We start from the raw sequence: 11,949 nt of genomic DNA, 5'->3' as shown, positions 1-11,949 counted from the left end.
GCAGCAAGTGCCTCACTCCTTGCCTCCCATTTGAATTTCCTGGCTGGGTCCAACTACTTGTATTGCAAACATGACATGGCAAAAGCACAAAAATTGTAGAGGCCAGCAGCAGCAGCTAGGATCAGGCTATCAGAATATTCAAATACTTTTACCCAAAAAGGATTTGCTGTTGAGCAAAGAAAACATAAATAGTGTAAATAATATAAACACAGGCGTTTATCAGCACTACAAGAATGTTTATACGAATTAACGAACATTAAATATATTTCTATTTATTTTCATTTATTGCTTAGAGTAGTTTAATAAACTCTTAAGGAATTTAGAGCGCACCAAAAATGGATAAAAGTGCTTTAGAATTGAGTGAATAGTTAAAATGAAATGCTCATCTCTCCATTCTCGCTTTGCAACACTTAATACTTTTGGAATTTTACAACACTTACGCGAATAGTAGGTTAAATAGGATTCATTGTGATCCTCGTAGCCTCGTCCTCGGTCGCGTTCGCCGATGCTGTTGCCATGCTCATCCAAGGGATAATTGTTCATATCGTAGGATCGTCCCGAGGCCATGATTCTCGGTTTATCCTCCTCGATAATGCTCTCGATTTCCTCCTTGAATATGTCGAATATGTTCGCCGTACACTTGAGCTGCAACACGAAAACAAAACAAAACAAAACAAAAGAGAGTGAATAGCTTGTAGAAGTGGCAGCTATTGAATTTTTTTTGGAGGGGTTGGCTTACCCGCATTTGACCCTTGAGAAAATGCTGATTGGTAACCATAAAATGTATGGCACTTGTGACAGACTCCAGCGTGGTGTTCTCTTGTTTCTCAGTCTGATACGTCTTGATGTGATGCGGTGGCACCTGCAAAAGAAGCAAAAGTGTGATGAGCGAATGAGAAATGAATGTGTGTCAAGTGATGAAGATGATGATGATGATGATGGCATCGAGCTTTGGCTGTATGCTCCAATAGTTCGAAGGCTCAAAGGCCTCACAAAGAACCGTGCAAATCAATTTGTAAATATTTATCAAAAGGATCCTACACAGTTGCAGATAGATGGATACTTGTAGATAGAGAACATAGAACGTAGATATCTACGACACTACACGACACGACACTCATCAAATGCAAAAGCGCGCCACACAATGCACAATGCACAAGAGGCGACTGTGTGTTAAGTGGCGAAACCTGCCACCGCCCACTAGGTGGCGCTGCCAGCCTGTCGGCCTGTTGGCCTGTCTCTGTCTCTGTCTGTCTGTCTGTCGGTCCACGTCCACTTCTTACGCCATCGCCATCGCCATCGCCCAAAAACACACCACACACAGCACGGCAAATTTATAACTTATGAATGATGAATAGATTTACGCTTGAGTGATTAAGTGGAGCAAGGAACGAGTAGAGCAGGAGAGCTGGGGAGGGGAAGGGAGAGGATGGTAGGCATGCCAGGACGAGGCCACTTTGTTTGCGGTGAGTTTAGTTTGAAGTGCGCCTGCAGATACCGTTACCAGCCTGACAGGCCTCCCTCCCTGCCCCTGCCCCTACCTACAGCCTATGATGCTCTGCTGTCTGACTGTCAGCAGTCAGGCACACACACACACACTTACACACATTCGGGCACACGCACACTCGTGTGCTTTCCTGTTGAAAAGCGCTCGTTAGCTAAAAGATCAAGTGGCGAACCATTCTGCCAACACACCAGCATTCCCCCTCTCTCCTCTCCCCTCTTGGTCCCACACTCGCCAGCCAGACCACAGCACACTTAAGTGTTGTTTGTGTTAGTTTTTGCTGAATTGCTTGTTTGATAATGATAAAAATTATGCCCGCCTCGACTCTCAGCTACTGCAACTTTCTCACTCTGCACCATAATACTCTGGCACTCTGGGGTATTATTATTTTGGCCGTCTGTTCGTCCGTCTCTTCATATGTTGATATGCAAACTACACTCTGTTTTTTTTTTTGGGTAGAACGATGAAACTTTCTATTGGCCCTATTCCATAGAGCTGCCGTTAAAGGCTCCTTTTAAATTCAATTTTAATTCTTAAAATTCAAATGAGGCAAAATTCACTTTCAATTCAAATATGTTTTGCCATTTAACTCGCATTTTTCAGTTTTGTTTAGTATATTATAGTTAAGACATTGTACGAGTTGATTGCTCCAATTGAATCTTTTAAATTTTGTTCTCTTTCTTCTCTTATTTGACTAAAGTTATTTTTGTATTCTTTTTACAATCACAAAAAATTCAATTTAACACATTAATTTAAAAGTTAGTTAATTCTCGTATTTTATTTCTAAATATATTCAATTTAATTACATATTTTTTATATTCGTTTGGAAATGGATAAGTAAATAGAACATATAAAATAATATAAAAGTAATCTCGTACAGTGGTGTCTGGGAATGTGCACTACAAAATTGTAGTTGTATTTGTGACAAGCGATGAAAATTCGGAACTTGTTTCTTTGGCATAAAATTTTTTTGTAAAAGTATGAAAATTTATAACATTTCGATTAACATATTAAGAATAGATCAAAATGTTAAGTTAAATAACAGAAATATTAACTTAACAGTCAAGTCTTAACTTATCCGCTGTTAAAGTCAGCTGTGAGAACAGTTTTGAGAAAACAAAACGAGAACAGTTTTAGGTAGAGTTTGTAGTAGGAACAGTTTAACAATGTGTTGCTACACTACAGTGCACAGACTAATAACTACTTTTAATTAATGACTGCAATTGATCAATTTATTATTGAATTTACTCCCCATTAAGCATTAAAATGTATATACAGCAAATTATAAACTCTTAATTTGCCATTTGCAAGCATTTGCTTTGCCATTAAACTCGAGGCAGTGCATTAAAGTTGTGCTTCAGTTTCAATTATGCGAGGTGAAATCCCCTTTGTGGGCTTTTGTAAAATACTTAATTTATGTTGCCAAGCTGAATCAGCAATTCACAATGGGCATGTCGTCGCCTTTCCTCCTCTAAAGAATCACAGCACCTTAAGTGAACTTACAAGTTGTAGTCACACATACTAAAAGGCCAACTCAGGACTACGAGTAGAGTCGTAAAAAGCCGCACAATATGAAATATGGCTTTAACCGTACTGACATTGACAATGCCTTGTCCTTTTCTCTCCTGCTCTCACTCGCAGCCTCTTCTTCTCTTTCACTCGCAAATAATTTACAGCAACAATAAAGTGGGCCGTAGACAGAATGCCATAGGTAATACTACCACTCCGGGGAGTTTTGGGGCGGGTCGCGGAATGAAGCAAAGCTTCTCCATAAAATAAAAACAAATAAGTGTTAGAGTAAAGTTTGAACGATAAACGACTAAAATATACCTGCTAGAATGTACGTAGAATTTAAATTTTCTCATGTTTTAAAATTTTTTGTTTGATTCTGACCATTTTATTTTAAGTTTTGTTTTGAAAACTTTAACGATTTTAGGTTTTAAAGATTAATTTTTAATTTTCATATAATATTTTTAATCAGTTATTTTTTAATTCTCCGCTATTTTTTTTTATTATTTGCGTAATCAAATTATAATATGAGAAAGAGTTGTGTCCACTTATAGATATACTTTTTAAGGATGACAAAATGAATCTATCCTTCTTCCCATGTGTATAACGGGTATCGAAACTAGCTGACAACCTAAACGTTTCTTAAAACAAACGCAGTCAAATGGCAGCAGAGCCCAAAAAAAAGTGCGGTGCCATGTCACTTGCCGAGCAACTCTTCCCTTCTTCCCCTTCCCCTTCCCCTCTTTTGGTTTTTTCGCTGCCTTGAAAGTCACACACCTGTGTGAAATCATGCGGAACTATGACAGCAGCTGGGCGGGCACAATCTGATCTCTCCCCTCTCTCTCTCTCTCTGTCTATCTCTATCTGTCGCTCTCTCCTTGTTCTACTTCACACGATATGCTGAAGTAACCTGCTGTGGTTGCGGCCATAAAACAGCCAAGCCAACGAACAACAACAACAACAGCAACAACAACAACATCAGCGAAAGGCATAAAAAGTGACTGCCTATCAAAATATATGGGAAGCCTAGCTGAATAAAAAGTGAGAGGCGCCTAACAAACACAGGTGCCAAAAAGTATGCAACACACACACGCAAAATACACACACACATACACTTGCACACTCTTTCACACACACACATACACATGCGAGAAATGAAAAATCACACAGTAAACGCTAAAAGATTGCCAAACGATGCAACTGTGTGAAATTCCATCAAGATGAAATGAAAGCGCAAGTAAAGAGTGCGAACTCTACGAGATACTCGTTCTATTGTGAATAGTTTGGCATGTTGGAGTTGGAGAATGGAGAATGGATGGTTTCCAATTAAATGGAATGGGTGAGCAAAATATTCGGCAAGAATATATATGTACATATATGAGAACATACAAATAAAGCCACTAGCTTTCGAAAAGGATTTGCAATATGATAATTTTACCTTAAGTGCATACAATTATTGATGATGAAATTCAAGAAGAAGTCAATTTAAGTACTGTAATTTTGTTAGTAAATAATATATCTATTACTTTTGAAGGTTAAGTGAAAAATTGATTGTAATTAGATGTAGTTTAGGTAATTAAATTGACAATTCTTTGAGGAAATAAAGACTAGCTTAGTCATAGACTCTGATGTGTCTATGCATTAACTTAGAGAATTATCCGAATTATATACTTCTACTGTAGTACTATATATTTTCGATACATTTATTTGGAATGTTTCAAATATAATGCCGCACTGTTTTGGATACTCGAGCAAACTCGACTGTAGATTTCTTATTTATTTTTTAATACTTTTTTAACTATTTAATTTAATTTATAATTTTCATAATATTCAATAATAAAAATGTATTATTTTTGACAATATTTTATTTTATTTATGTATTCCTTATAGAAATCATATTTTATTGCAATCAAGAAATTGTCTAGTGCATAAAGATGAATGAATGATGAAACTTTCTTAAAAATTATACAATTTATAACCTTAAGAGTTTCGCATGAAACACATGCAAAGAGAAATTTTCCTTCAAAGTTTGGAAGCAAAAAGTGACAACAATGTTGAGCTATCCATCTAGGAATTGCACCTCTATCAAAAGTGCAATTGCTTTCTTTGTTGATTGCTCTCAAAGCATTTGTAGAATTTGGGCAATTGAAGTGCAAACCGAAAAGTGTCGAATTGAAAGTTTTATGGAAGTAGTAGAAGAAGGCTCGATGCTAATTGAAAAATGGCCAGGCAATCAATTGAAATTGGCTTGAAGCGTTCTCTAATTGAATGGCGGATCGAAATGGATGCCAACGTTCTCTCGACCTCATAGTTGTTGAAGCGTGTGGAGGCGGGATAAACTGAAACCAAGACTTACCACAATACCATTAATAGTCCATGTCAAATTAGCAGCCGGTTTGGAGTATTTAATTGAGCAATTGCCGTCGACCAAATCGCCAATGCGATAACGTGCCTGAATCCCGGTAACCACTGTGTGCTCTTCCGGCAGTTCTATAAAACAGACAGAGAGAGAGAGAGAGGGTGAGAGGGGGAAAGTGTGAGAGATGCAGGTAATGGGAGTGTTTGTGTGTGTATGGGAGAAATGGAAATGTAAAATTAGCGGAGTAGCACTCGAAAAATGGCAAAAGGCTGCGCACATTTGTCTAATTAATTTGCTTTTGCCGAGCCGCCTTTTGCAAGTTTTCATTTGCGTTGCTCAAGTTGATTTTTTTTTGCACGATGATGATAATGTTTTATACCCGACAACGCAGAGAGAAGGGTTAGTAAGGTGAACAGATTATGTATGAAAATAGATCTCAGATTGAATGAATGTATTTAGTGGTGTTTAATCTTATCTTGCTTCTTTAATTTATTAATTTGATTTATTTATTTAATTTCTATGGCACCCCTGATTATCTTGATAATCATAGCGATGTATCCAATCTTGTTTCTCTGTCTGTCTGTCCGTCCGTTAATATAAACACGTGAATCTCAGAGATTTTACTAGCTAGAGTCTCCAAATTTGCTGACAATACTTACATATGTGGAATTTAAATAGGTCGGAATTCTTCGAGTCACAGAGCAAAAATAGTAGTAGTTAATATTAACGAAATATCAAATAACTATACTGATACAGACTATAACAAAAGTGCGATAATAAGTACTATAATATTTCTTCCTTATAAGCAGTCATAGCGTCCGCCAGTCTGTCTGTCCATTCTTTTAAATACGTTGATTTCAGAGTCTGTGAGTCAATTCTTCTCTTTGTTGTATGTAAATAGATTGTTTTAATATTCTTCTACTCATTAAAACGTATAAGAAATAAACTGATTAATGAAAAATAAAATAAAGATTATGACTAAATTGTAATTTCTGTATTTCTATTTTGGAATATTATTACAATCCTCAAATAAATTGATCTATTCCCCTAAAATGGGTGTCGGGTATCTGACAGTTGAGCATACCCGTCACTTTTTGATCGTTTTTTTCTTGTTAATATTGTTTTTGTTACTTACCCACCACCTCCATTTCGCCGGACACCATCGCCGTTTGAAATGTGGGCGCCTCCACGGATATTTCGCATGTAAATTTACCCGAAATATTCAGCGGCACCGACTGCAGCACGACATGACTTTGATTCGACAGGTTTCGCTAGAAAAGTGCAAAAAGTGGGTGTTAGCAAGAGATAGGAGAACGAGAACGAGAACGAGATAGATAGAGTGGTAGAGCGTAATAAAAATTAGTCGAAAAATTTAGTGAATGCGCTGCATAGAAATTGAATATAACGCAATGCCAAAGTGAAATAAAAGCAAAGAAATTCAGGACTTTCGTTATAGATGGCAGCTGGGCTTTTGATGAAATCTGAGAGAGCTCAACTCAGGTGCATTGCAAATGGATATAGAAGTGGAATTTTAAGTGGAAACAAGCTCCAGTCCCTCCGCACCCCCCAAAAAGTCAACTCTTTATGAGTTCCGACTCCTTTGAGTGAAAGCAATTTTGAATATGGTCATGCCTTGGCTTTGGTGGGATATTAAAAAATTGCTATGGGCTGCATTAATCACGTGGCAAGTAATCTTTTATGAATATGTTGAGCAAAAAAACAAAAAAAAAAAAAGAATTCAAGTTTTTCAACTTTGAAAATGCGGCGTTTAAATATTAGTTTAGCTGACAAAACTATTTCAGCGCATATTTGTACTTTTTTTTAATACATGCTTTGCCAAAAGATTTAAGTAGGATATGCATTAATAGAAAATCATTGTTTTTTTAATAAAATGTTTATCTACCATAACATTTTGACCGCAAAACATACTATACTTTGTGAGTTTAATAATTTATTAAGTAGCGAATCGAATTTTTGAATAAAACTCTTGTTTTCGATTATGCAAAATAATTAAAAATATGAAAATGCATTTTGCTTCTATTTGCGATATATTTAACTAATATTTTTGCGCAATGGGGCAACATTCTGTCGAGTGCCACAATTGACCGAGCTCTCGAAATGTTTTACGCAAAATTTAATCTTTGACACGCCGAGCGATGAACTCATGCGGAAATCCACTTAATAAAAATGGAATTTAATAAATTGCATTTAAAGATGGGGCTTTAATATGCACAAATATGACACTTTCGGGCCATGGGTTGGATGAAGAGTTTTGGTGGTTGAGTTGCGTTGGGTTGAGTTGGGTTGTATTGGGCAGCCAGACGTTTAACCCAATTTGCCGTGGACACCTAATTGGCCCGAATGCATTTCAACGTAATAATTAAAGTTGAAAACTTCAGTCGACGACTTTTATGGAGTATTTTTTGCGCAATCTGCATATATTGTTTTTTAATGAGCCGCAAGTCAATCGCAAGCCGACTAATTGGCCTACAGACTGACTACAGTGGATACTGTGGACTCGCGACTGCTTCAGCTTCTGATTCTGCTTCTGACTGCCAACTCTGGTTGTTGTTACTGTTGTGCATAATTACAACATTCAGAGGAGCAACAACGACAACGACAACGAAAAAAAAAAACACAAAATCAACGGCAAATGTGATTTCGCTGGCTTAATGCAATCAGCCATTATGGGCATAATTTACAGTGCGTTTGTTATTTTATGACACGCAACTGCAGCATGTGCTCTTAATGTATGTGTGTGCCTGTTTCCCCTTGGGGAAGCACACTCTTTGGCTTTGGCAGTCTGTGCGTATACTTGATACTCACCTCCACATTAAGGCCACTTGTCATGGCAAAGACTTTCATTGCCGGATTCTCTTTGGGTGTGTAGCGATAAAACTCACGCTTGCCTTTATACCATTTCACCGAATATAGCGTATCATTTTCCATATCGTAATTACAGGTGAACAAGGCATTGCTGCCGCGCTTTACCGCCTGCGGTATCATTACCGAAACATCCTTGAGCGCCACAATAAAATCTGCAAAAGAACAACAACAAACACAACAACAATGAGTGAGTGCAAACAAATACTTTTATACTGCTTCAAGTAAATGAAATTAAACACAGTCTGTCTGCGAGTTAGTGAAATTGTTTACACGATTTCATTGTTCGCTCAGTCGTCAGGGTTCGTTAGTTGTTATTTTTATTTTTGTCAAGTATCTGTCGAGATTATTGCTGTCATTTCGCTTATGCTAGCAGCTCTTTAATGCTTTCTTCCTAAAGCTTGAATGGCAATTACACGAGAGGTACGCGTAATTTACCCTTTTATTTATTTTTTGTTAAAGTTGTAAATCGAAGAGGTATTTTAATCCAAGCTTTTGCAGTTTCTATTGTTTGCGAACAGTAACTTGTCTTCAATTAGTTTCACAAACATTTTCGAACTGCGAGTTCAACTGACCCTTCTCAGATCATGAACAGAAGAGGGAATTTTTAAGCTTGCCCGATACCCTACAAATGTGTGCTTAGTATTTTAGTGAGCAGCCTTTTCTATGGTTATTTTGGGGATTAAGATATTATTTGTTTTAAAAAGAGTTCGTAACTAAAGAATTTTTGCAAATTTTAGTTGAGGTGAAAGATTATTTTAGTCTTTATTTTAACTAAAAGGAAAGCTTATTACTATATTTTAGTCGTAAGTAGAAATAGACAAACAACAGTAGACTGTGGAATATTTAGCATTTTGAGTAGCTATTAATTTTTAGTATTTTTATATAATTTATTTATTTGATATTTAATTAGTATTTGTTTAGTCTTTTTTAATATTTTTATTTAGTAACTAGTATGTTTAGTCTTTAGAATTTTGGTTTAGTATTTACGGTATTTATTCGGTATGTCTTCAGTATTCAATTAGTAGTTGTTAAGTCTCTTTTTGCAGTAGTAATTTATAGAATGTATTTTTTAATTTTACATCATTTATTCAGAATTTTTCGGTATGCATTCGGTATGTCAGTTTTAAGTATTTTTATTCAATAACCAAATGAATCTTAAAGTAGGTAGATTACAGACTGTGGAAATACTTTAGAGTTTTCGATAAAATACCCTTTATTGCCCAATTACTGAGTATATAAGAATAGAATACAAGACTTGAAAAGTTGGGGGGAAGGTAAAAAAAAAGCGAAATAAAAGTGCAAACAATGTGCATATGCACAAATTACAAGGCTGAACAGTTGCAACAGGGTTGCCAGTAGAGATGGGCGCGTGTCTAAAATTTTCAACACGACACAACACGAACACGAAAAATTTTTTTTTGTGTAACACGAACACGCACGGTCGATTTTGGTCCAACACGAACACGCACGAAACACGCACGAACAACACGAAATTTTTTTTTCATATTTATTTCAATTTTGTATCATATTACATTACAATGTAATGATTATTTTGAGTCAGTGAGCTTTTATTAACAATAACCTTTGTTGGAGCCCGGATAAATAAAAAGACGCGCTAAATTTCTTATTAAAAGTAATGGTACTTTATTCACTTTTTATTACATTAAAGGTAAATGCGCATGGCGAAAGTTAACATAACTTGCTGAGGAAATATACTAAAAAATAGTGCAGTCGAGCAATATTGCCAATAAGGCAAAAAAAATCAAATTTTTTGCTTCGTGTTGTCGTGTTGTTTCGTGTTGTCGTGTTGTTTCGTGTTGTCGTGTTGGAGTGCGCAGCACGAGCACGCACGAACACGCGAAATTTGATTGCGTGCAACACGAACACGCGTGTTGAGTCGTGTCACGATGTGACACGAGAATTAACACGACACGCGCCCAACTCTAGTTGCCAGCCCCTAACTGAACTCGCTTGCAAACTGAACCGCCCCAAACCATCGACCCCTCACCCCTCACCCTCATGAACCCCGCAAGTCCCACGACAATGCAAATACATGCCGGGGCATAGAGCTTTTGATAAGCGAGTTGCTAGTTTCTGACCTGACCACAGTACGTTTCGTGTTGTTTCATTTTCCGCAGTGCGTTTCATGTGACAACAAATGTAGCACTAAATAGCACCATGTTCACGAATCTGCCCAACTTCCCTCCTCTCTCTCACTTCCTCCCCCACTCTCTCATCCCTTAGTTCTCTTATTCTTGCTGCTCTTTTGCTCCCACACTAGGAGCTGGCATCTATTTTTTACCATTTCACTTGAATGCTGTTTTTCCAATGCTTTTTATACCCGACCTTCATGGTTAGAGAGGTTATACAAAAAGCTTGGTGCGATAGGAAAGAAGTTAACAAATATGACTCTCCAATACTTAGTATTTATTTAGTATTATTTAGTATTTACAGTAATTACTTGGAATAAATAATACTCGAATATATAATTAGGTATACATTCTAATAAAAGGAAAAGTTTTTATTACCTGAAATTAATCAAAAACATAAGTTGTGATAAAATTGATAAATCAATTTATCTAATTAAATGGCGAATACATATTGAATACATACAAAATTCAATATGTATTCGCCATTTAATTAGATAAATTGATTTATCAATTTTATCACAACTTATGTTTTTGATTAATTTCAGGTAATAAAAAGTTTATAATTTAATTTAATTCAATTCAAATTAAGCGAGATAAAGTTTAGTGTTCATAATAGTAATTTAACTCTGAATAGTTACTGAAAATAACAAAATCATCAGATATTTATTATTTTTTATTTTGAACGTTAAATTTCATTGTACAAAATTGGAGCCTAATTATGAATAATTTGTATATTTTTTTGTTAGAAACAATTTGAATGTTCTCAACAAATTGTTGACAGGTATCGCATAGTCGAGACGCACTCAATAACAGTTTGCTTATTTGTTTTTTTTTTTTACGTGTACATTTGTACAACGTTTTTTGTTTCATATTGACCCATATTGCCTTACCCCTTACCCCTGAACCGCCCCCCGCTGCCCTAGGCATCTACTACTGCTCGTATTATAGGACGAACGCGATTGTCCTTCAGCAGAGGTTGCATTTGTTGTGGTTGCAGCAGCAGCAGCAGCAACAACAAAAGCACCAACAACAACTTCTCCCTGACATTTTATTTTGTTATAAAAAAAACTTTTACAATCTACGTTTGTTAAGTATTTTAACGGCTTTCTCTGGCGAGCAATGGATTCCACCGCATGCTCAGGTAATATAAACCAATGAAAACTGCAAGGACAACTCGCAGCATCCCTTCGACCCCTCCAATTCCCCGGTGCTCATCTATTAGTCAGTGAACTGGTAAAAGTTTTCAGTATGTCTGCGCTGGGTGTTTATCTGTCAGTTTATGTTTACAAATGTCCACTTTTAATGGTTCTCCATTTAGCTGCAGATAGGGCTGAGGTTACGTATCGAGTGTGTGTGAGTGGGTGAGTGTGTGTGTGTGTATGACATCGGTCTTCCTCTTTTGGCTTTATCATACTTTCCCGTTGTAAAATTCTATTGCAAGTTCGGTTTTCCGTTATTCATTCCATCTATCTAACATATCTGTCTGTCTATCAGTTTCCATTTTTATGAAGTTTCTGCCTCTGTTGTTCACTTTCATTTTG

General features: G+C 36.4%; 1 protein-coding gene across 1 annotated transcript in view; it reads right to left on the bottom strand.

The window, feature by feature from the left end:
• The window catches only part of LOC133838295 (uncharacterized), a 64,353-nt gene that overhangs the window by 4,447 nt on the left and 47,957 nt on the right, over positions 1-11,949 (bottom strand). The window contains exons 3-7 of the mRNA XM_062269366.1: positions 8,199-8,410; positions 6,508-6,643; positions 5,370-5,503; positions 740-862; positions 441-645 (exon numbers count right to left, since the gene is read on the bottom strand). Coding sequence (XP_062125350.1) covers positions 441-645; positions 740-862; positions 5,370-5,503; positions 6,508-6,643; positions 8,199-8,410 — 810 coding nt within the window. The remainder of the gene's footprint in view (positions 1-440; positions 646-739; positions 863-5,369; positions 5,504-6,507; positions 6,644-8,198; positions 8,411-11,949) is intronic.

Source organism: Drosophila sulfurigaster, chromosome 2L, assembly GCF_023558435.1.
Source record: "Drosophila sulfurigaster albostrigata strain 15112-1811.04 chromosome 2L, ASM2355843v2, whole genome shotgun sequence".
In the NCBI taxonomy this organism is placed as follows: Eukaryota; Metazoa; Arthropoda; class Insecta; order Diptera; family Drosophilidae; genus Drosophila; species Drosophila sulfurigaster.
This window is presented reverse-complemented; position numbering and strand designations above follow the sequence as displayed.